The 24,467-nt window shown below is 39.6% G+C and overlaps 2 protein-coding genes across 17 annotated transcripts in view; both read right to left on the reverse strand.

Annotated features, from left to right (window-relative positions):
• Positions 1 to 5,030: 5,030 nt before the first annotated feature.
• Abhd10 (abhydrolase domain containing 10, depalmitoylase) lies at positions 5,031 to 17,644 on the reverse strand. Its single transcript, XM_055593634.1, has 5 exons — positions 17,181 to 17,644; positions 14,326 to 14,509; positions 11,166 to 11,277; positions 10,510 to 10,647; positions 5,031 to 5,719 (listed from the first exon to the last, which is right to left on the reverse strand). Exons 1-5 carry the CDS (start codon positions 17,293 to 17,295, stop codon positions 5,375 to 5,377), a joined length of 894 nt encoding a protein of 297 aa, XP_055449609.1. The 5' UTR covers positions 17,296 to 17,644; the 3' UTR covers positions 5,031 to 5,374.
• A 2,801-nt stretch (positions 17,645 to 20,445) lies between these two features.
• Phldb2 (pleckstrin homology like domain family B member 2) overlaps positions 20,446 to 24,467 on the reverse strand; it is a 211,218-nt gene continuing 207,196 nt past the window's right edge. For all 16 annotated transcript variants that reach the window (XM_055593736.1, XM_055593691.1, XM_055593726.1 and 13 more), the window contains 2 exons: positions 22,982 to 23,067; positions 20,446 to 22,194 (listed from right to left, as the gene is read on the reverse strand). In XM_055593736.1, coding sequence (XP_055449711.1) covers positions 22,054 to 22,194; positions 22,982 to 23,067 — 227 coding nt within the window. In that variant the 3' untranslated portion in view covers positions 20,446 to 22,053. The remainder of the gene's footprint in view (positions 22,195 to 22,981; positions 23,068 to 24,467) is intronic.

Raw genomic sequence — 24,467 nt, forward strand, 5'->3', positions numbered from 1 at the left:
AATATATTTAGTTTAATATAGTGCCTGCATTTTTCTAGATATAGTCTGTGTATCTTTTTGTTGTTGTTGTCATAAATGAAGTAACTCTAGTTCCTGGGGATAACACAGTTTTCTAGCCTCCTCTGGCATTTGCACACATGAATTTGTATAGATACACAAATGTAAACAATATCTTTTTTTCCCCAAGAGATCTTCAAAACTGATAGTTGGCCCTCCATATCTAAAGATTCCACATTGAAGAGACAATTAAAAACATTAAAAAAAAAAAACATAAAACAAAAGACAAAACCAAACCAAACCCTTTTCTCGACCTGGCATAGCAGTGCACTGCATGCCTGTAATTCCAAGATTAGAAGGTTGAAGAATGACCATGAGTTTGAGGCCACCCTGAGGTGGGAAGGGAAGAAAAGGAGAGGATATTAGGTCTTGAAAGTGAACGTTTCCTTATTGTCCCCTAAGAAATACAGCACTTATATTTGTCTTTGCATCGTATTATTTTACATACTCTAGAATCAATGTCATGTTCTAGGTGATGTGCGTGGGCTCAATGCAATTACTGCTTTGTTCTACAGGAAGGGCATTTTGCAATTCTGATGGCCTCAAAGGGTGCTGGAACTAACCCTGTGAAATAGCAAGAGACGGCCGTATTTAATGTTTTTCCGTTCTAGAAAATGAGTTTTTTACTTTTTCTTTCTTTTGTTTTTGTTTGTCTTGTTTTGTTTTGAGACAGGGTTTCTCTGTGTAGCACTAGCTATCTTAGAACTCACTCTGGAGATTAGGCTAGCCTTGAACTAAGAGAGCCACCTGCTTCAGCCTCGCAAGTGCTGGGATTAGAGGCATACATCACCACACACACTGCTCTTTTTTAACTGTGACCATTTGGCTAACTTACTTCAGGGATTGTCCTGGGAATGGTGAAGCTCGTTTAGCTCTGTCACCATAGTGTATAAACCTCAGCCTTGCTCAGAGATCTTTCTTCTCTAGATGTTTGTTTGTTTGTTTGTTTTTTGGCCATTTAAAGACTTGCATACTGTTTAGATCAGCATCAGGAAATCAGCACAGGCAAAGGATATTATACATCTTTGATTAGCATTCCTTTTCTTGGTGATTTTCCATCTCTCTTCTCACTGCCCATGTCCAAATTGTTTGCTAATTGCGTCACTTTGAAAATCATGTTGAAATTACAGATGATTAGGTTCATGAAATTGCTGTGTGTTCATGCATTTCATTCAATGCACTTCACATGCCACTGAATACACAGCACAGAGTGGTTTCAGGAAAAGTGGCCTGAGTATAAAACACACACACACATACATATAGTCATCAATATTGTACTAAAACATACTAAATCCTATCAATTTTTAAAATGAAATATTTTCTCATATACTATACTGTGATCAGTTCCCTTCCCCTATTTTCTTCTAGATCCTTTTTACCTCCCTACCCATCCAACTCCACACCTTCATTCTCTCTTTAGAAAACAGGCAATTAAAAGTAAAAACAAAACAAAATAAAAAACACAGAAATAAAGAAAAAGCACAAGATACACCCCCCACACACACATAGACACACAAAAATAAAATCCATAAACACACAATATTAAAAAAAATGACAAACAAAATAATAAGAAACAACAAAAAAAAAATCAGCAAAATATCATTGAGTTTCTTTCATGTTGGCCATCTGTGCTGGGCCACTTAAGTGTGCTTTATATACCCAGTGAGATTCCATTGGAGAAAGCTAATTTGCCCTTTACAAGCAGCTGTCAACTGGAGATAGCTTCTGGGTTAGGGCTGAGAGCTCCTGTCCACTCCCACTCCAAGCCTCCCAGTACTGGGATCCTGTTTGGCTTGAACCTGTCCAGCCCCTGTGCATGCTACCGATCTCTGTGAGTTATGTCAATTCTGTTTTGTCTAAAGACGCTGTTTCTTTGGTGTTGTCTATTCCTGTTGCTCTTACAGTCTTTCCTCTTCCAAATAGTACCCTGAAGGGAGGGAGCTGATGAAGATACTCATTTAGGACTAAGCGTCCCCAGATCTCTGTGTGCATTGTTCGGTTTTCGGTCTCTGTGTTAGTTCCTATTTATTGCAAGAGGACACTTCTTTGATGATGGCTGAGCGCTATCAATGAGTAGAGCACAATGTCATCAGGGGTCATTTTACTGCTATGCTCCCTTAGCAAAACAATAGTTTCATTTTCTCGTAGGCCCATGGCTTTTTTAGTGTTAGGTTCTTGGCCACCAAGCCGTGTTAGGCAAGGGTTCCGTCTCTTGGAGTGAGCCTTACATCCAGATAGTGGTTGGCAACTGCTCTATGTGTGCCATTATTGTCTCAGTGTATCACACAGGCAGGTCACTGCTGTGGATCACAGGGTGTGTAGCTGGGTTGGTGGTTACTTTTCTCCTCTGGTAGTGTGAAGAGTACCTACCAGTACCATGGATTCTCATCATTAGGGGTGAAAACTCTAGTTAGACACCAGCTTCACTTCTCTGTGTTCAATGAGATATGTAAATATTGTCTTCAGCAATAAGGCCACACCATGAGTTTGTGGTATAGCCTTGGCAATAGCCTGAATTGTTTGGACGTTTTCATGGAACCCCCTTTGGCCAACTGTTCCATAAGATGCAACCCATGTCTGGCAATGGAAGCTTCACTTGATGTTGAAAATATCACCTTAATCTCATTTGAATGTGATTATGTGATGTCAACTCCTGCCAAACTAAATTTTAAGAGGTTTGCCTTTGTTAAAAAAAAAAAAAAATGAGGAGGGTAGGCCATTGAACATTTGTATAGATATAATGAAAACACCATTCCAATTTAAGATCTGTTAGGAAATCAAATATCCATTGGCTATAGAAGCTCCAGTACTTCCTTGTTTCCTTTTTTTTTCTCTTTCCCCTATAGCATTATGGATTGGTGACCATCAGTTCCTCACTGGACTATGTTCCATGCAGAAGACAAAATATGGAAGCCTGCACATCCTGAGTGTCACTATTCTAAATGTTCTATCTATCACCTAGGTTTATACAGTTTTGCAGATGAAGAAACTAAGACACAAAGGGCAAAACTGCTACTACGATTTCATACTTGTGCTGGAATACAGCCAAGCTCCATTTAGTACTTTAACTCCTATACTGAATCAACACATCCTATGGGTCTCTTATGGGATGCATCCCCATGCTCCAGTTCCTCCCTTAACTGCTTTGCTGCTTTGACAGTTGAGGACTCTCCCACCTCATTATATTTTAACCCCCTGAAACTCTAATGGGCAGGGCCCTTGTCCTCTTCATTTTCCAATACTCTTCATGCCTAGCAAAGGGGGCCCCAAGCGGCCCCATTCTAGCTCAAGGTAACAGCCCACAGGATTCATATGGTCCCCTCTATTCAGGATAAGGAATAATCATGAATTAGTTTAACTGTATGTGTATCAGAGGTCCCCAAGAACACCCCAGGTGTGCAGACTTGCTAAAATGCACAGGACTCACCATACAGTTCTTTTACTACTGATTTATTAGAGTGAAAGGACCTAAAACAGAGTGAGCAAAGGAAAAAGGCACATGGGGTGAAGCCCAGGGAAACTGGGAGACAGCTTCCAAGAATCCACACTGGAGTCACACAGGCTGAAATCGGGCCTCCAGCAAAGAGCTCATATGATACTGTCCACAAGGAAACTTGTTAAGAGTCAGTGCCAAGGGGTTTTACAGGGGCCACTCAGAGCTGAGTCTTTGCTCCCCATGCTGGGACCAATATTCTGGGCACCTGGAAGAAAGCAGGGTTCAGCACAAACCAGTGTTTGCAGAGAACTGATCTAAGCACAGTAAGCTGCTATGATCAGGCACAGTGGGAGTCCCTGAAATCGAAATTCCCAGCCAGCCAAAAAGCCAACTCATAAAGTATGTTTCTTCGGAAGGTTGGCCAAACGGCTGTAACACTTTCTTGCACCGACATTTTGTCACAGCCTTGTCTTCTTCTGTCCTTTGAACCAGGTTTATGATATGCCGACTCTCTCTCATTTATGAGACAAATTAAGTCTCTGACACACACTCATTTTGAGTCATGCTGTCAACTTAATAACACAGACAGACATAACCCATGAAGACTAAAGTCTAGCCAAAATTAATAATTAAAAAACCCAAACAAACCACAACTTAACATAAAGGCTAATACATATTAATACTGCAGTAGTTATTAAAAACCAGGCCTTCTATAATCATGTTATGTTTCTTTACTGACTCTACCCCTCTGCCACCCCAACTAAAGTGGTAACCACCTATTTGCCTTAAGTCAGTCTGGTAAGTATTCCTCTCAAAGCACGGTTAATGCAGAGAGATCATTTTCCTCTTTAGTCTTAACAATCATTATATAAAGATACTACATCATTAGAAAATTCCATTTAGTTATAAGGCATGTTTTCAGAAAACAGATGGAACTGAGATTACATAAAGTAAAACAGGAAAAGGAAAGTGTTTTCTCTCACACATAGAATATAGCTTTAAATACATATATATGGCATGGCTGGAGAAGGTAGGCTGTGCAAAGAAAGATCTACAGGGAATAAGAGGAGTGTGAAAGGGTAATAGAGGGGGAGGGTACAGTATCTTATGTTTTCTCTCATTTAGAGGCATGGGGGAATGAAGAGAGAAAGTGTGTAGGGGGAAACAGAGAGCGAGACACACAGCAGAATAGTGGGAAGTGTATGAGTGAGGTACAATGATATAATGATAGAAGTGTTAGAAATTATAATATCCATTATTCTATATATAAACTTAAGAATTTTAAAAACTGGAAGACTCCCATAAAAATGATAATTCAAAATTTAGAAATATCTTTTACACCACTATAAAACTTAATTTAACCTTTCATAAAACTAAATGGTAATTTTAGTTTTAAATATAGTATGGTAGCCTCATTTTTTTCAACTTTATTATGCTTCAGACATTGAGAATCATTTCAAAATGATCTTCCTCTGTTTTGTGAATTGAATTTTATAATCAGAATTTTAGAAACTTTCATATATAATGGTACCAAACAAACACCAAAAAATTCAAGCTTTATTGTGGTAGAAGGGAACAGAATTAAGTGGTGGCACAGCTACAGTATGCATAAGAAAGGTAAACATGTCTGTAATAAAAAAATAGGTGCTATTTTAATGGGAAAAATATCAAAGAGAAAAGACAAAATTCTCCAAACAGCAGCTAATAATTCTGTCACAAATTGTGTATTTGTGCAAAGACATTATTAAATAAATATGTATTGGATATTGGATATTTACAAAATAAAAGAGGGAAGACCCTAAGGTATCTGGGTCTTTGATTTTTTACCATTCTTTCAATCTGCTAGACACATTAGAGTGTATACCAATCACAAATGTGATTCTAAGTAACAACAGTTGAGAGCTTGTCAATCAAATCATCAATAGTGCAAACAAGCAGATGAATATCTGCTTTCTCCTTCAACCTGTGATCACCATGTTTCCGGAGGATGACATCTACATCTGGGCTGACCAGTCGGTCAGCAACCTGCAGGGATGTGTGCCAAGGGACTACGTCGTCCTTCATGCCGTGGATCAACCGTACAGGGCAGGCCACAGGAATGGGGCTATGTAACAAGCAGTGGTGCTCCGCTTCTTTAATAAAATTGTATGGAATGTTGTAAAATCCTTCTTCGATGTATTTAGATGCTAAGGTCCAGTAGCCTTTCATTTCTATATCCTTTTGTACCTAGTGGGAAAAATAAAAGCACTCACATGAACAACCCCTGTAGCAGACTTGAATCTGAGAAAGGCAGTCCTCAAGTAAGACAGAGGCAACACAAGAATAACAATGATCATCAAAAACTGGGCTGAGTGGGGCACATGCCTTTAATCCCAGAACTCCTGAGGCAGAGGTAGGTGGCCTTGCCAGTTTGACACCAGCCAGTTCAAGTTCCCGGCCAGCCAGAGCTACATTAAAAAAAATAATACATATAGATATATACACACATATATTTACTACAGGCAAGTTACATTATACATATTATTTCATGTAATCCTGGTAATAATTCTAGAATTATTCTTCTTTACAAAGGAGAGTACTCAGGCTTATAGTTGCTTATCATATTCAAAGACCAAACACAGAAATTGTTTTAGCTGTCAAAGCAAACTCTGATCTCTCTATCATACAAGTTCTTATATCAAGTTCTACTTTACCCCAACTGAAAGGCAAGACAGAAGGGAAGAAAAGTAAAGCAATTTCTGTGAATCGGTCTTGAGACACTGATGTTTACATAAAGTAAATCATTTTTTGAAATTTCAAAATAATCACACATAGATATGCATGTAGGTAGAAAGACAGGGTTTCTCTGTGTAGCCCTGACCTGGAACTCACTCTGTAGACCAGGCTGTCCTTGAACTCAGAGATCCACCTGCCTCTGCCTCCCAAATGCTGGGATTAAAGGCGTGTACCACCACCGCCTTCGGAAAGAAAGGTTTTTTTTTTTTTTTTATTTGTTTGTTTTATTTTTTTTTAAGTGCATAGCTCTTATCTTTCAGCATTCTAGGGATGAGAATTTATTGGTATGGGTAACAAAGCCTTAGAAATGCTTCCTGAAAACTAAACAATAATGTCAGTTCTAGATTCAGATGAAATGAAACATTAACACATCTTTTGAGGATTTGTTTTTTTTACTGTAACTTATATGCCTTCAATATTTTTTTCTAATTAAAAATTGGAATTTACTGGCTGGAGGGGTGACTTGTCAGTTAAAAGTGCTTCCACCTCCAGCACAGAGCCTAGCTGGTTCTCACAACCCACACAGACACCTCATGGTTTCTTTCAACTCCAGCTCCACAGGATCTGACACATTAGAGCTAGTGGTTAATGGGAGGTAGTGCTCCCATGGTCCTGTGCTTCTCTCTGGTGCTGTTTAGACCCATATCACCTTGACACATTGTCACTTGGGAAGAGGGACTTTCAATTGAGAAAATGCCTCCCTAATACTGGCTACAGGCAAGTTTGTGGGGCTCTCTCTTGATTCATGACTGATGTGGGAGGGTACAGCCCCCTGTGGGTGGTACCATACATAGGCAGGTGGTCCTGAATTGTATAAGAAAGCAGCACAAGCAAACCAAAAGCAAGCCAGTAAGCAGCATTTCTCCGTGGCTTTTGCTTCAGCTCCTGCCTCCAGGTTCCTGCTTTGAATTCCTGTTCCGAGTTCTCCCTCAGTGATGCACTGTGACCTGAGAGTTGTAAGATGAAATAAACCCTCCGTTCCCTAAATTGCTTTTGGTCAGTTTTATTACAGGAGTACAAACCCTACCTAAGATACCTTGTATTTGATTTTTAATATCCACCTAGTCCACATGCTGAGCAATCTAGTTACATACATGCAAAAGAAAGATTTGCACAGACCTTGTCATTTATAAGACAAACAACAAAAAATGTTTAAGGAACTCCCTTTTTTTAAAATTTTTTATTAATTACACTTTATTAATTTTGTATCCCCCCATAAGCCCCTCCCTCCTCCCCTCCCGATCCCACCCTCCCTCCCCTTTCTGCATGCATGCCACTCCCCAAGTCCACTGATAGGGGAGGTTCTCCTCTCCTTTCTGATCTTAGTCTATCAGTTCTCATCAAAAGTGGCTGCATTGTCCTCTACCATGGCCTGGTAAGCCTGCTCCCCCTTCAGGGGGAGGTGATCAATGAGCAGGCCAATCAGATTATGTCAGAGGCAGTCCCTCTTCCCATTACTATGTAACCCACTTGGACACTGAACTGCCATGGGCTCCATCTGTGCAGGGGTTCTAGGTTATCTCCACAAATAGTCCTTGGTTGGAGTATGAGTCTCTGGAAGTTCCCTGTAAGGAACTCCTTTTCAAGCAGCAATAACCCTGAGAAAATTTCCTATTATGAAAAGCATTGTATTAGTGAGTCAAGAGGATGAAGCAAGGGTCAAAGTTTCAAGTTCACAAAGAAACAGTAGAAACAACATACACACAGGGGAGCTATTGTTGAGAAAAAAAGAGTGAAACAAATCTAGACATGAGCACAGGGAACTATGGACATGAGTGCAGGGAAGACCAACTTTGTAGTTTAGCTCTGACAGCAAATATGAGCAGGATGTTCCTGAGGTAAATTTATGTGCATCAGTGTGCACAACCTCAGGTGATACTCCTCAGAAACACTGTCCACTGTTGATTTGCTTTTCAAAAGAAACCCATGTGTGTGTCACTTATTTGAAGGTGTGTGCACGAGTATACACACACATGAAGGTGGAAGGAGGAGGGCAGGGATTTTCCTCTACAGTTTTTCACTTAGTCTCACCCCTGAAGTTGATGCTGTTTCCTCAGCTAGACTAGAAGCCAGTGAGCTTTGGCGATCCTCCTGCTTCCTCCACTTTGAAGCTGGGCCTGGAGGTGTTTGCGGGAACACCTGGTCTTGTTACATAGGAGCTGGGGTCTTAATTCCAGTCTTCATGATGGCAAAGAAGATGATCTTAACTGTTGAGTCGTCTCTCCACCCCTATGTTGTTTTCTCTAAGTATTCTAAACATGTATATTTATTTATGTGTGTGCATGCCACAGCATGTGTGTAGAGGTGACGGAGTTGGCTCCCTCACTCCATCATATGGGTTATGGGGATCAAACTCAGGCTATCAGGATTGACAGCAAGAATCTTTATTTATAGCTCAGTCATTTTGCCTGCCTCCACCCCGTATTTTTAAGTAGAACTCTCATTAGCCTGGGATTTACCCAGTAGACTATGGTGGCTAGCCAGGAAGATCTAGTAGTATTGGGATTACAAGGTACACTACTATACCTAGCATTATTTTTTTAATTATTATTACTTTTATGTTTTGGGGGGAAAGTGAGGATACATGTGTGTGCCACAGTGCTTGTGTGGAAGTGCGAGGACTACTTTTATGAGTTGGTTTTCTTTCTATCATGGCAGTCTCAGGGACAAAACTCAGGTTGTCAGGCTTGGTGGCAAGTGTTTTTAACTGTTGTACTATTTCCCCAGCCTATCAGCTTTAAAAAACAAAACAGCATGGGTCTGAGGTTAGCCCAGATTATCATGCTTATATGACAAGCATTTAACCACAGTGCTAGCTCGTCAGCTCCAACAATGCTATTTCTTAAGAAACTGAGAACTAAGGACAAACTAGAATGCTCCATGGCATAGATCTTAAAGAACCTGAGGCAGAAACCAGACACAATCTACTATTCAAAGTTACATATTTATTTTTATTGTTTAAGCCCTTCCCTTGCCCCTTTCTCTAAAACTGGCTCTCAAACTCTATTGTGGGGAGGAGCCTGTTGAGCATATCTGCCATTTCTGATTCAGGATGAAATTCCAGGTTGATCAGTAGGTCTGGAGCCCATTTTGAAACAACATTTTCTCTTTATAATTTCTATGTCTCAGGCCTACTAGGAACTTAGTTCCACACGAGAGGAAAATTCAAGTGAATGCAATGAAATAACATAAATGCACAAAAATACAGACATTACTCATTCCACTGTCCTTGCAGATAACTATACTGTCTGTCTGGATAGTTTTACGTGAACTTGACATAGTCTAAGTCATGTGAAAGAAGGGAACCTCAATTAACAAAATGCTTCCATATGATGGGGCTGTATTCAAAGTCTGTAAGGCATTTTCTTAACTAGTGATTGATGGAGGAGCTCCCAGACCCTTATGGGTGGTGCCATCCTTGGACTCTCGGTCCTGACTTCTGTAAGAAAACAAGCTGAGCAAGCCAAGAGGAGCAAGCCAGTAAGCAACACCCTTTCATAGCCTCTGCATCAACTCCAATCTCCAGGTTCCTTCAATGATGATCTATGATGTAGAAGTGTAAGCGAACCCTTTCCCCCACCAACTTGCTTTTGGTCATAGTGTTTCATCACAGCAATAGAAACCCTAACTAGGATACTGCCTAAACACAGAGCCAATCAAGAGCTTAAAAAAAAAAAAAATGTCATCTTACCAGTTATTTCAGAAACTTCATTTTTACTATGAATTGCTAACATTAATGAAAAGCACTGACTGCTTTTCTTCTGCTGTAAGACAAAAATTAGTAGAAAAGAATACTAACCAAGCAACTGAGCCAGAAAAAAAATAAGTTCTACCTCTTATGTGCTAACTCTAACTGATAACGGTTACCTACAGAATATCAAGTCTATATACTGTCTAAAAAAAGTAGTTTCTTACCTATTTAGTCCAGTCTTGTATGGCATAACAATAGGTACTATTGACACACCACCAACAGAGTAAAATAGACTGTGATATGGAATCCCATTAGGTAAATGAAATAAAGGAAATATAGCTAAAACAGACTTTGTTGACATGGTTCTTGTATTTGGCAGAGAGAGGCATGAGAAAAGGAAACCTTAAGAGACCAAGAAAAAAGGAAAGTGAAGATAAAAGATGGGTCAGTGTAATAAGGTAGAAGCAGTCAGAGAATAAGTACAGAGAGAGAGAAGGCAGAGGAAAGTTAGGAAGTACACCCTGGAGCTGCCAAATGGCTCATGACTTACCTCAACAGGAAGTGAACGAAACGGTGTCACTAGGCCATCTACAGCAGTAGCTATACCAATAAGAGCTACGACCTTTTCTGGCCGTGCAATTGCAGCATGTAGCATGAGCCATCCACCAAGGCTCGATCCGACCAGTATCTAAAAACAAACACGTATGGCTTCAAAGAGGACTCTCATACTAGCCTGTTAAGGGATAGTTGAATAGAAATGAATAGACTTTGTATTTTTTATATTAATGTAGATTCTAGACTACTAGACTTTTAGTATGTAACACAAAATAAAATTCAATCATAATTAACTTATTTTTGTTTTGTTTTTCGAGACAGGTTTCTACTGTATAGTCCTGGCTGTCCTGGAACCTGCTTTATAGACCAGCCTGGTCTCAATCTCAGAGAGGCAGAACTCTGCCTCTGCCTCCCAATATAATTAACTTTTGCAATGCAATTATGTTTAGAATCTAGAACTATAAAAACAAACTTTTTTTTCAATAAAAGTGATTATTGCTTATTAGAAAGTAAAATTGGACAATTTTAAATCAAAATTATTTACCAAGATCAAAACTACAAAACTGATAAAATATTATTAATTGTCATACCTAAAGAAACAAATAAATATTGCTTGGGGCAAAAATCATTCTACTTAACAAAGACAATTACCTGTGGTCCTTCAGCTATGTCATCAATAATAGAAAGTACATCCTTTCTCCATTTCCCCACTGTGCATTCAGCTAAGTTACCATCTGAACTTCCAACTCCTGAGTAGTCAAACCTGGAAAAAGGAAAAATATATATTTATACCTAAAAGTTTGTATGAGGAAATATATCCCTGCTTGCTTCTGTGATTTTAAAGCAAAGTAGGATATATTTCATTACTACAACTAAACTACAGTAAAACATCAGTCAACACCTATTTTCTTAAATCATACTGGCTTAACTTCCAAGTACCTATCATGTCAATCACTTTCTTACATGCTTCATTGCTACTAGCTTCGTCCAAGTTATTATCTCAACTAGCCCAATGCAGTCATCTTCTAAGTTTCTTCTCACTTAGCCTATCCCAGAGTAGTCAGAATGATCCTTTTAAATGAAATACATCATGCATGCTAGTGTATATTTAATAAAACTCAAAGCACTCCCCATACTTCCCTGACCTCATTTCTTAGTGATCTCTTTTTCTCTCAACTGTGTTTTCACTTTCACTCTTTAAAGTGAAGTTAAAGGTATGCACCATCCCCATTCCTGCAGGCATCATGAATGTTCACCTCCACTTTGCATACTTCTGTCTCCAGATATCCAGTAGGTATCCCTCACCTCATTCAGTCCTTTAGTTCAAACACTGTATTTTGTGAAAAGCTGTCTCTGGCCATTCCAATGCTAAAGCTGTGCTTCATTCACAGCTCTGTACTTTGTCACTGCTTTTCTTCCTAGCACCTACTACCACTTAGGGCTAGAATACAATTCATTATGAACTCCTCCTTCTAAATTTCCCTAGGGATCCACATTCAAAACCTGTCTAATCTCTGAATTTTACCTCTCCTTCAAGGCCCAATTAAATAAATTCTGAAGTATTCTATCATGTCACTGGATTCCCCCGGCACTACGCCCGATTCCTGGCCAAACCCTTTATAACTGAGCTTTGGCATGCTATTCCACTGCCTAGAGAGTCTTCCTTCCTCACCAAACTTCTAGTCATTACCTAAGTCACATCACTTCATTTGGTGAACTTTCCTCATTCAGTACCTGTGCTGAAGACACAGAGAAAGGTGGACCAGGGGCTCCCTGGACAGTCTAGTCTACTTGACAAGCTTCAAACCAGTGAAAGAAACCCTGTCTCTGAATATGAGGTGGAGGACTCGTAAAAAATAACAACCAAGGTTGTCTCCTTGCTTCTACATATATGCAAGCATGGTCATGTTCATTAATGATTATATATACACACAGCGAACTTGGAAGGCTGCTACACTCACCATTACAATGTTATACAAAAAGAACTTAAAGAATTTGTAGTGAAAGACTATTGAGTATAAATGCATATTTATATAGCATCAAATATGCAGAAAACTACAATATGCCTGGAACTGACTATAGCTCTCACAGTCTCAAATGCTATTCAAGAACCGGTAAAATGGTGTCTGCTATTTTTATGTGAGTTGTGGTGTATGTGTGAATGTGTTTCGATGTGTAAGGGGTGCACATATGTATATGGTACATAGGCACATATGCAGACATGTCTGTAGGGGCCAGAGGCTGACATCAAGTCTCTTCCTTGATTCCTCTCTACCTTATATGCCGAGGTAGGGCCTCCAAGTGAGCCCAAGACTCTCTCATTGTTGGAGCTAGTCTGGCTAATCAGTTTACTTAGGAAAGGGATTTCTCTGCCTCCCAAATGCTGGGGTTACAGGTGGGCAGCCACAGTTACCCAACTTTTACATGAGTTGGGTTAGAAATCTGAACCTCAATTTTCACCCCTGTACAGAAAATGCTTTTTTCACTGAGCCATCTCCCCAGCCTTAAAATGCTGATTTCTTTACTAAAATTATTTTATAGACAAGAAGCAATGGCAGCAATATTTCTGATTACTATGAAGTCTTCTCAGTGGTCTCTCTCCATTGAATAAAGATTCTACCGAAATCTTTCTTTTTCCAGAGTTCCTTTGTCAAGTCCTGTCCATCTATTTCCCCCCTCCGTGTGTCTCACGTTATGGAATCTCTTCTCTTTTGAATCACATTCTGATGAGTACTTTTGCATAATAACCTGCATGTATATTTATCCCTTGCTTTAGGGTAAGTACAATGTCTTACAACTCTTAATATATTATTCAGTTCCAGTCTTCAAAGCAAGTTAAGTCAAGAAATTTTAAAATAGTTCTGAGAATAAAAATGATTGTGCTAGTCTGATAAAAAGAATTAGACTATATCCATCTTTATGATATAATTTCTGCAAATATATAAAACAAATAATGCCTAAAGGTTTTATACATAGCTGCATTTTCTAGAACTACTGAGTGACTATTAGGGAAAGTAGGACTCTTAACATTTAGATGAAAAGATTTTCAGGCTGTTAGTGCTAGAAAAGAACTCAGAAATTATCTTTAGTCCAGCCTTCTTTATTGTTTGACAAACTTATGTCTACTGTGTATTACTGACTTGTTTCATTAGTTACTTAAAGAATGCTTCCTCCAAAAACTATTTCAGTTTTATGCCAATGCTTTCCCCATTAAACTATATTCCCTTCCTAAAATTAAAATATAAAAACTAATATTTAAGTAACTACTTCCCACCTTTGTTTATGCTCACACACATTCAGATTATATTAAGTAAAGGAGAAAGAAAACAGAAATGTAAATTATACAATATCAATCTTACAATACTATTTTACTTTCTAAAAACATTTTTTGTGGTTTGGGCTAGGGATTGAATCCAGGATTTTGTGATAAACATATTCTACTCCCGAGCTATAGTATATACTGTTAGCCTTAAATATCTATTTTAGAAAGTAACACACAGTGATCAACTAAGTCCTATGTCTTCAGTGGAAAAAAACCTATACTCACAAGAGACTGCAAGAAACGCAACGAGTATATTTCTTTTTGCCACACAGATTAATGTATCTAAAGAACTAAGTTACTAGCTCCGTTTTGATACCCTCTCCTGCAAATTTAGCCAACATGGCACCAAGACCTTAAAGACCTGAATCACAATATCAAAGTCTGTATACTACTAAAATAAATTCATCTATTAACATGCTGGAATTCACTTCAGTCTGCTCTACTGCAATGCTAAATGATAATATATTCTCTGAAATATATTTTTCCTACCTTATAAAGGCGTGACCTAGAGATTTGCAAAACTCCTCAACTGCCAGTGCCTTTTTACCATTCATATCAGAACGATAGCCAGGGATGAAGATAATTCCTGGGCTTTTGCCTTTTAGCCTCTTATAAGCCAGGCTTGGAAGGTCTGGCCGTTTAAGGAAAGAGAGTGATACCTTTTGTCTGCAAGCTAAACAAAGTAAACAAAGCATGAATTATAGTTTGAAAATTATTTTTGGAAAAATCACACATATTTTCAAACTTAAACTTTAGTTCATTGCATTTGACAGGAAAAATCAATATAGGCTTCAAGCATGAAATTTTTAATTTTAAAATTCCATCAAAAATTTTACCTTCTTGGCGCAAGGCCCAATCATACTCTTCCAAAATAAATGAGGTAGAAATTTCAGTGAAACAAACGACAGATTCATCAAAAACTATCTTCATGTTGGCACCACATGATTATCCTAAACAGCAGCAATTAACACTTAACTTCAAATACACCACTTATAGCCTTTCTGTTTTTACAATGTTTCAGAAATTCCCTGTTTTCTACTTTTGAATAGATGGGCAGGTGGTGTGGGGAGAAGCGCATGTGTTTTTATTTTTTGTTGTTTATTTCCCCTGCCTTTAGATAACTATTTTAAGGGGGAACTGGTAAGGTCAAAGGTACCTTCAATCCCAGGATTTGGGAAGCAGAGGTAAAATAGTCAAGAGTTGTGAAATATGGAGGAAGGAATGGTGTCAGAAGTGCTGAGCTCTTTTTGACCAGATTAGCACAGAGCAATCCTCCCTAGAAATATCAAGAATCTGGTAGCAAACCACCATGATTTCTTACCAAGTCAGATTTCAAAAGGCTGTTCCTTTAACAATAAGCCTGGATCAAGTATCTTTCTTGGAAAACTACTTCTCATATAACTCTGTAACTGATGTGTTTACTTATGTTGGCTGGCTTCACATAGATAGGTCTTATGGTTATTTAAATATGTCAGGACGAATGGTGAATCTTACAGACTATCCTCCACTTCACTGTTTACTGCTCACCCCCCCATCTCCCCCATATAAAATCAATACTTGATCTTTAAAAAATCAGAGCCAGAGCCAGGAGGTAGTGGTAATCCCATTACTCAGGGAGGCAGAAGCAGGCAGAATTCAAGGCCAGGGTAGCCTACAAAGCCAATCCAGGACAGCTAAGGTTACACAGAGAAACCCTGTCTTGAAGGGGGGAAAATCACTTTCTTCCTTCCAAAAAAAAAGGCTTGAATCCCCCAAAATAGTAATTTTCTGGACCAGTAAATCCTCTTTTGTTTTTTAAAAAATTTACTTAGTATATGCATGCACAGGCTATGCATGCATGTGGAACTCGGAATATGGTTCTCTCCTTCCACCTTGTGAATCCAAGAATGTTGGTAAGTGCCTTTACTTGCTGAGCCATCCTTGCTAGCCCTCATTCAAAAAAAAGAAAAGAAGGAGGAGGAGAAGGAGGAAGGAGGAAGGAGGAAGAAGGAAGGAGGAAGGAGGAGGAGGAGCAGTCTTCCTCTACCTTCCTTCATGTTTCTAGTGACAGTTTCTGGGTCTCTCCCATATGTACTGATAAAATTTTTTTTTCCATTTTGAATTTGTCCAGTTTAGTTTTTGGAAAAAATAAGTAGAGTCTAGTGTGATAGTGTACCCCAATAACCACAAAACACAAGAGGCACAGGCAGGAGGAGACCATCACAAGTTCCAGGTCAGTGTGTTCTATACAACAAATTGTAAGAGAGACAGAGCTTGTGTAGTGAAAATCTTTCTCACAAACACCAGCAAACTACACACACTCTCCAAACACACACAAAGAACGGGAAACTTTAAAGCCATCCCTTATTTGTGTCAACAAGATTCAAAGTTTCAGTGCATGAAAAAATATGCCAAATTTAAAACTTGGTGAAAAACGGGGGCGACTGGGGATACATTGGTCAAAAGACTGTATCGGCATCAAAGTTTATTTCCCATTTCCTTAATTAAACACTCAAATACTCCTTTTATCACCTTTCAGGCATTATCTCTCAACAAATGAGTTTCTTCCAAGGCTGTTAACTTGACTTTATGTTTGTGAGCTACAAACAACACACTCAGCATTCAATCTATAAATCATCTTTATATAATAAGGATTAGCTGAACGCGTGATGCATACATAGTTAATAAATACTGTTAAAGAAAAAGGAGTATTTTACTCTTGTTAACGAATTGACATTCTATACTTCGCTGGGACTATATAATACTTTTTTTTAGTGTGCAGTTAAGTATCAACTGCTTACATACTTAAAAAAATTAACCATGTTAATTTATATAATGACATTAGTATTCTAAGCACTATGCAGTTAGCTATCTAACATCCGTATGGCGAAAAGCACCAAGGACCTCATAGGGAATATTATTAATCCAAATTCTAGTTTCCACTGTAGAGTAATTATAGCTCTTTCAAGGAGAAATATCAGATACTAGGTCCAACGATGGCATCTACATGTACAAACATGCCTTGATACTGCATGTGTCCTTAAGTGAACGATAGGCAGGGCTACGCATTTAACAAAGTAAGGATATGTAAAACCCTAGAAGCAGCTAAGAGCCAAACCCATTAAATGCGCATCTTAATTTTCCTTCTTTGGTCTCGACATTTGGTTCAGAGAACGCAGGGGCGCCGTAAGTCGCACCCCAGGGCTTCAGCCGAAAGCAGTTTCTCCCAGCTTAGCCAACAAGAGTTCAAGAGAAAGCCAAAGAGCAATTTGGAATGGAGCGCCAAGCCGGCCCTCGGCGGGGCGGGCGCCGGACGATCTCCGGGTGTTCGAAAGAGCCGAGTTCCCCGCTTTCCGTACACTAACCTGGGAGCCACCACGTCCGCGGGGGCTTCAGAGTTAGGGATGCGCTCAGGCCTCGGTGCCGGCCGAAGGACACAACCGCCCAGCTCCACCTCGGACAAGGTACCCAGGCCGCCATCTTCCCAACTGCCCCTGCGCCAGCTACAGACCTGCGCGGGTCACGGGTCCCTAGGTCACGCACGCGCAGTCCGCAGGAAGGTGACTAAACTGCATCACGTGGGGTTTGCCGGCTCCTCGCGGAGGCGCATGCGCAGGGTGGTGCTGGAGTGCCAGTCTCGCTACTAGGTTTGTCCAGTGTCCTCAAAGGGCGTTTGGCTTGTGACATTGGGGCGGCCTTGGCCGGCTTTCTTCTCAGTAAGCTGCAGAAATCTTGGCGAGGAGCCAAGGTTAAATTGAACCTCGTTCATAGATGGGAAACCGTAGATGGGAGGACCCAAGTCCTGTGACAAAAATTGCTAGGCTTCTTGCATTACCATTATCCCTGGCTCCATTTCAGCCTATGGGGGAAAGGCTTCTAAGAGGCGACCTTAATCTTAAATTCACATCACTGGAGTCCCATCAGACGTTCTTTGCTCTCTCCCAAACACCAGACTGCTAAAAATTCAAATGAGCAGCCAGGAGCAAAGATACTGAAAACACTTATTCACATATGGTTGCTAGGTGGGTGGCAATCTTTTCTCAGGCAATCTGGCCACGTTTATTACAATAAACAAAAATTTCAGTACTCTTTGAACTACTATCTGCCTTTGACTATCCTAAAATAACAAAAACAAACTGAAGGGACTGGTATCTGCCCAAGACACACCAAGACCAAGTTCTCAGCCCAGAGGAGATTTATTTCCCCAGAGAAACAAAGGGTAGGGAGTAAAAGATAAAGACAGCAGCTAGGGGGTTAGGAAGAAGAGGAAACGAACAAGAGAGAAGGGGAAGAAGTATTTGTCCTGGAGGAGAAAGACCTGGCCCATAGGAAAACGGCGGTTTCTAAAGCTAAGAGGGGAACCCCCATGTTAGGATGAGATGTTTAATTTTGATTGGGCAAGTTAATTAGGGTAGCCACAAGGGCGATTTTGATTGCAGGACTTCAATACTTTGATAGCTGGACCTTGGTAGTCAGCCTCTGGAGGAGGAAGTGGCCAAATATGGGAATAAACCTCGGTGGCTAGTTTTGGGAATGGAATTTTAACAGTTTTTAGCAAGGCAGAGGGAATCGGGGAGAAAGGCATGTTTGCCATGCTCCAGCTGGCTAGAGTTCCTTCAAACACTAATTCATAAGGTTGTGTATTAACTACAACAGCACCATTTTTTTTTTTTTTTTTTTTTTTTTTTTTTTTTTTTTAGATAAAACCAAGGTAGTGTGGGGGCGTAATCAATACCAATAGAAAAATAATTGAATAAATTGTGATACTGGAGGTCTCTGGATTCTGGCACCCTTCAAATTAATTTTTGGAACCACAAGTCTCACTAAGTAGAGGCCTTATCTTGTATATTTTTTTTTGGACTTATTGTACTTTGTTCAATACTTTATGTAAAATCTTGTTATTAATTAGTTTGGTCAGCTTGAGCAACTGGGAAGAGGGACCCTCAAATGGCAGTTGCCCACATCCATCAAATTAGCCTGTAGGCACATCCTGGGGAAGGGGGGAGGTATTTCCTTAATTGCTGATTGATGTAGGAGGGCCCAGTGTTAGTGTACAGGCAATCCCACTAGCCTCTCCTACTCGCCTTGTACAAGTGGTCCCACTAGGCTGCCTTTTAGGAGCCTAGCAACCTCTGACGTCATTACCTGCCACCATAGCCAGGTGTGTGTGCCAGATAAAAAGGACCCATCCACCACCCCTTTCTCTCTCACTTTCTCTCTGCCTCTCAGTCTCTTCCTCTCTCTGTCATGGGCACCCTCCTCTCTCCCTCCGTGCTTCCTCCCTCTTTTCCACACTAAATTTCATTATACCAAATATGTTGCGTGACATAGTTAAACGTTATTATAACACCCAGCCCATGGAGGGTAGTACCATCCTTTGGTAGGGAGCCTGGGCTGTATGAGAAAGGTAGTTGAATGTGAGCCTGGAAGCAAGTTAGTAAGCAATATTCCTTGGTGGTCTCTGCTTCAAGCCTCTGCTGTGAATTCCTGCCTTGGTTTTCCTCGGGGATGAATGGTAACTAGTAAAACAAATAAACTCTTTTCTCTCTCAAGTTGCCTTTGTTCATGCCACTTGTCACAATGACAGAAGCAAATTTGGACACTATACTTTTTAAAGGTTTGGGAGCAGCCACTGGTGCCAAAGGGTAGGCACAGTGAAACAGGCATGTCTTTGGAGTCTTGAGAAGATGTTCTGTTAGAACATACTGGAGAAGCTTGATGGTGAAACACAAAATAGAGCCTTTTCTTGAGAGCTACAGCCTATCTCATACAGGAGCCATATACAGTGACTGAAGATGATTGAACAGGTCAGCTTGCTTCTAGCACTAGTCTTTTTTTTTTTTTTTTGACATTTTGATTTTGTGTCACTTCTCTAAGCCCCATTCCTAAAGTAACTAATTAAAGTCCTCTTCTCCTGAAAATAAAACATTAAGGAACAAATCATAGCCGTATGCCCTCTTTTTAGGCTTACAGGAACTCCTAGTGACAGCATAGAAACATCATCAAGAGAACTCATTACTGCATAAAGTAGCCAGGTGTCTACCTGGATATGCTGAAATGAAACTCCCCACAAATGCCATAAAATCTGAATGGAAGTCCTTCTTCCACCTGCTAGCTTGATGTCAATAAAACTCTTTTCCTGTTATATCTCTCAAGTCATGGGTATGATCCATGGCAAAAGTGGAGTTTTCACAGTCCCATAGAAACAGCCACTTGATTTCAGGATGCACTACGGCAAATGGGACACCATTTTGCCAGTTCTCCACCAAGATGGATATAGTCATCCAGAAGAAAGCCTTCCACCAAGTAAAGAGCTTTCCTTCACATTTGTATTATCCCCTCTTCCCTTTTAGGCAGGGTATCCCTTGCAGACCTCAGTAATCACTAATACATACAAAAAGATAAGAATAATATGTAAGATTTTTTTTTGCCATTCACCTCATTTTGCCAGTAACAGGAATGAAGTCAGGGACACTTCCAATTATTTACTTTATGAATTTCTAATCATAATGTCAGCAAATATCAACCTTTAGGTAGATTCTACCAGTAACTGTTGCTGATTTATTCATCTTCTGTTATGTTACAGATAGGTGATTGCTGAGAGAGAGACACACAGAGAGAGAGAGGAGGTTCAAATGTGAAAATCAGGTCAACACTTTAATCCAAACTCCATACATTTAACACACAGATAGCTAAAAGGTTTATGGCATGCAAATTGATTAGAACACCCTTATAATCCTGTGAGGAAAGTACAGTACAGACGAAAGTACAGTACAGACAAATCTTTACAACAACCAATCAAATTTTAGCAATTGCATGTTAATGTTTTAGATGACTAGAGTTGAAGGGGGACGGCTGCAAAAATCACAGACAAAAAAAAAAAAAATACCTCCCACAGTCATGATCTTTGTCCCTCACTATTCAAGTAAAATCTTGCATCATCCAGTTGCAAAATCGTATTATTGGTAACATGTATGCAGGTATAAAAGTACACTGTAAGCTTTTAAAAAAAAAAAAACTGTACCCAGTCAGGCCTGACAAAATTTTGTGGACACATTGCTGGTCATTTCACTTGTATGAGTAAGTAACGTCATTATTTTCTATTTCTATCCATTTGGCATGTGTTCGGAAAGAGTTCGTTCATACTTACACATAAAACACAAAAACTAAAATAAATGGCACTTGAAAAGTGATTATAAAAGAGACTTTCCCGAAGTCATCTCATTCAACAACAACGACAGAAACCGCTAAAAACAAAGGCTACTTGTAAAGACACATGTAAGAAGGGATAGCATAGAGAACATTATGTTGAATTTTGGTTGTCTTCTGAGAAAAGGTATTTTAATTATTCTATTTTTCAGTGAAACAGGGATGGTTTCGGGACTTTGGCATGTGAGAGTGTAGTTAACAGGTTTGCCCCGTAAGCAAGAGGAACCTGGCGGTCTAAAGGAAATTAATTGGATACTGGTTGCTTTTATTCTCAGCATCAGGAATGGACAAATCTTCAATAGAACAAGATCCTCCCACTAAATATTCTCCTTAATTAAAACTGCCTGATGTTGTCTGATACAGCCTTTTCTTAAAGCAAGGAGCTTTTAATTTTTGACTCTTTTAAAAAAGTGGTGACTGTATTTGCACAGTAGCTTGTGTGTGTGGCAGGGGAGGTACTATAGAAATAGCATCAAATCAAAATTCCATTTTAAAGAGTATTTAGAGAGTAACACTGACGTTAAACAAGAGTCAAGCCAAGTCTTTGGTTTTGGTGCAGTATTTAAAAATTAAGGCAAAATGTCTAAAACCTACTGCCTTCTAAGTCATTAGTTGCCTATTTTTATAAAATGCTACTACCTACAAAGAAGGCAGTTGACTAACAAAGGCAATGATCTGGGTGCTAAAATAATCTCATATTTCTAAATACAAATTTACAGACATCGTGTAAACCGTTCAGTTTTACATCAACGGATTAAGAAAAGGTTTATGAGAAATGTGCATCTCTACGTGATGCTTTTTATCAAAATAGTGTTTTGTTTTTGCTTTTGTCATAGGAGCTCCAGTTCCTTCACTCTGAGCCCTGCTTTCTTTTTTATGAAAGGCTCCTCAGTATAAAAAGAGTTCTGAGTGCACGCAGCTAAAGGGATGGATGGGTGTGTTAGGCCTTTCCATGTGAGACTGGATATGGCTTCATTCCTGTAGGAGACTATTGCAGTCTGCCCTTAAGTAGACCTTCACTGAAGTTCATTACAACAGGAAGTGAGTATATCCTTCTGCTCCAGTCACTATAACATCCATCCAGATCCTCATGGCTTCCGGTGAGGGGGCCACCATGTAGTAGATTCTGTCATGCGTCTTGACACTAAAGGTGAGTAATGGATTAGGACTCTGGAATTCAAAACAAGGAAAGAATGTCAAAGGAACACCTTGAACGTTGAACATTAACACAGACATGTGAAGGTTCTTCTCCTGCTTTAAAAGTTTCCCTTGACAGAAATCTATAAAGGTATTACTTATGCTATGCTATAATGCTCCATGCTACCCTGTACACCTCCTTCAAAATGGGCCATCTTCTGGGCCTCATGCAGAACTCACTGATTCACTAATGAGTTGGTACAGCATACGTCTCTCATTGACAGGAGACATGTAGTGAATGACAGTGGTTATTCTTGGCCTTTCAAGGGTCCTGATAAGTTATGATTTGCCTTTCTAACTATATAATAAGTACTTCTTCCCCAAATGCTTGCAGAGTAGCTGTTCAGTATCTCCTAAATTGTTATATCCAGAACCTTTCTTTATTTCACCATGATTTTACCCTAAAAAACAATCATTTACTTGATGTATTTTCAATTTGAACTTGCAGCACTGTTCAGAACGTATTTGTCCATCCTGCAAGAACACCACTTTTAAGTCACAATCCGCTAATAACCTTTTCCCTAACTTAATTTCGTATCCAAATTGCAGAAGTTATCCAGGTATAGTTCCACATGCTCATAACACCAACTACCCAGGAGGCTAAGGCAGGAGCATTGCAATTCAAAACTAGTCCGGGCAACAGAGTGAGACCCTTTCTCCAAACTAGAACATGAAAGGAGGTTGAGGATAACATAGCTGCCTGGAATACAAAGGGCCCTAAAAAAAAAAAAATTCAGAAACTTGGGAAATTGATACTTACCTTATTAGCATTCTTGAGGTGATCATAATACACTTCTTCGATGGCCTGAAAGTATATCACTCCTTTTAATTTAGCCTCATGCTTGTCTGCAAAGATAAATGAGTGTTAACCACTTCATACCATCAATGAACAGAAAGACTGTAAGTTCATGATTAATTAACCTCATTAAAATACCTCTCTAGCATTTAAATTATCTCAGATACCCTAGAAAAATGCAATAACCCAGGTGAGTCATCCAGGCTCAGGATAGCTTCAAACTCATGGTTCCACAGATGGCTCTGGTTAAACTCAATGGACCACAAAACAAAAAGACACGAATTTAGAACAAATCACCTAATGGATTGGAAGGACATAATGTAGGTTACGTGCAGAATTGATTGGGATACACCTTATACTTGTTAAAGAACAAGACTAATGCTTTATTTATTTATTTATTTATTTAATTTTGAGGCAGGATCTCTCTCTACATAGCCATGGCTGTCCTATAACTCTCTATTTAGACCCCGCTAGTCTCAAACTGACAGGCCTGCCTCTGCCGGCTGACCACTGAGACTAAGGAACAAAACAAAATAGCAACTGAAACAACAAACCAAGCAACCAACACCACTCTGTGGCCTATTAAGTCCTGGTTTTCTGAGGGCGCATGTGTGAGGAGCAGGGACACAACGAGCAGGAGCTACTGGCAGAAACCTGGAAGAGGTAACCCCTGTCAGAAGGCAACTAGAAGAATGACGAATGACGCGGCTAAAGGCACACAGACCCTCTCCTTCAGTCTCCCTTCAAACCTTTAATGTGTGAGATCTACTCACAGGCCACCACTGGTTTGGACCTGCGTTGGCCAAGATGTGGCTGGGTAGTGTCTGCTTGAACTTTAATAGTCTGACCGGGTGGCCAGCCACACAGTGGAACCAGTGTAGCTGCTGAAACAGGCGAGAGTGTCCGCACACGTTCACAAGAAAACATATTACATCGCATGACATGAGCAGACTGAATAACTCTGGACTCAAACTGTGAGAAAGCAGTTAGGAGCATAACTCATTTTTAGCTTTGCGTAACAATTCAAGGCCATGAGGTGTTTTTTTAGCCCTAGTATAGGAAGAAAATCGAATTGTGTGTGTGTTTTTCTGTATATGTGTGTTGTGTATGTGTGTACAGGATAAGACATCAAACAATCTAATTGAGGCCAGAACATGTGGCAGGAAAGAGATTTACTTTTTTATGTGAATCTCATTGAATTTTTAAATTTTTACTGAGTGATTGCCTCCCTTTCCTCACTAGTAATATAGAGCTGATTTGTAAACACTGAACCCAAGACACAGACCTATAACTTTGGTTGGATTTAACTCAGTCTTTCCTAACTTAACTGACCAAGGGCCAGAGTTTTATGTGTTTATTTTTGCTCTTCCTTAGTTATTAATATTGCTTTAATAGTTATTTAATACTGCAGACCCTCACAGGCTCCAGATAACAAAGAAGACCCATCTGA

Source organism: Psammomys obesus, unplaced genomic scaffold (genome assembly GCF_907164565.1).
Source record: "Psammomys obesus unplaced genomic scaffold, mPsaObe1.curated_primary_1811, whole genome shotgun sequence".
In the NCBI taxonomy this organism is placed as follows: Eukaryota; Metazoa; Chordata; class Mammalia; order Rodentia; family Muridae; genus Psammomys; species Psammomys obesus.

Bases quoted from the DNA above. Each gene is read 5' to 3' on its own strand.
- Abhd10 (XM_055593634.1), bottom strand. From the start codon at position 17,295: ATGGCGGCCTGGGTACCTTGTCCGAGGTGGAGCTGGGCGGTTGTGTCC. The intron at 14,510-17,180 runs GTTAGTGTACGG...TACTTTGTTTAG, and splicing joins GCGGACGTGGTGGCTCCCAG to CTTGCAGACAAAAGGTATCA. The intron at 10,648-11,165 runs GTAATTGTCTTT...GTTTGTTTTTAG, and splicing joins ACATAGCTGAAGGACCACAG to ATACTGGTCGGATCGAGCCT.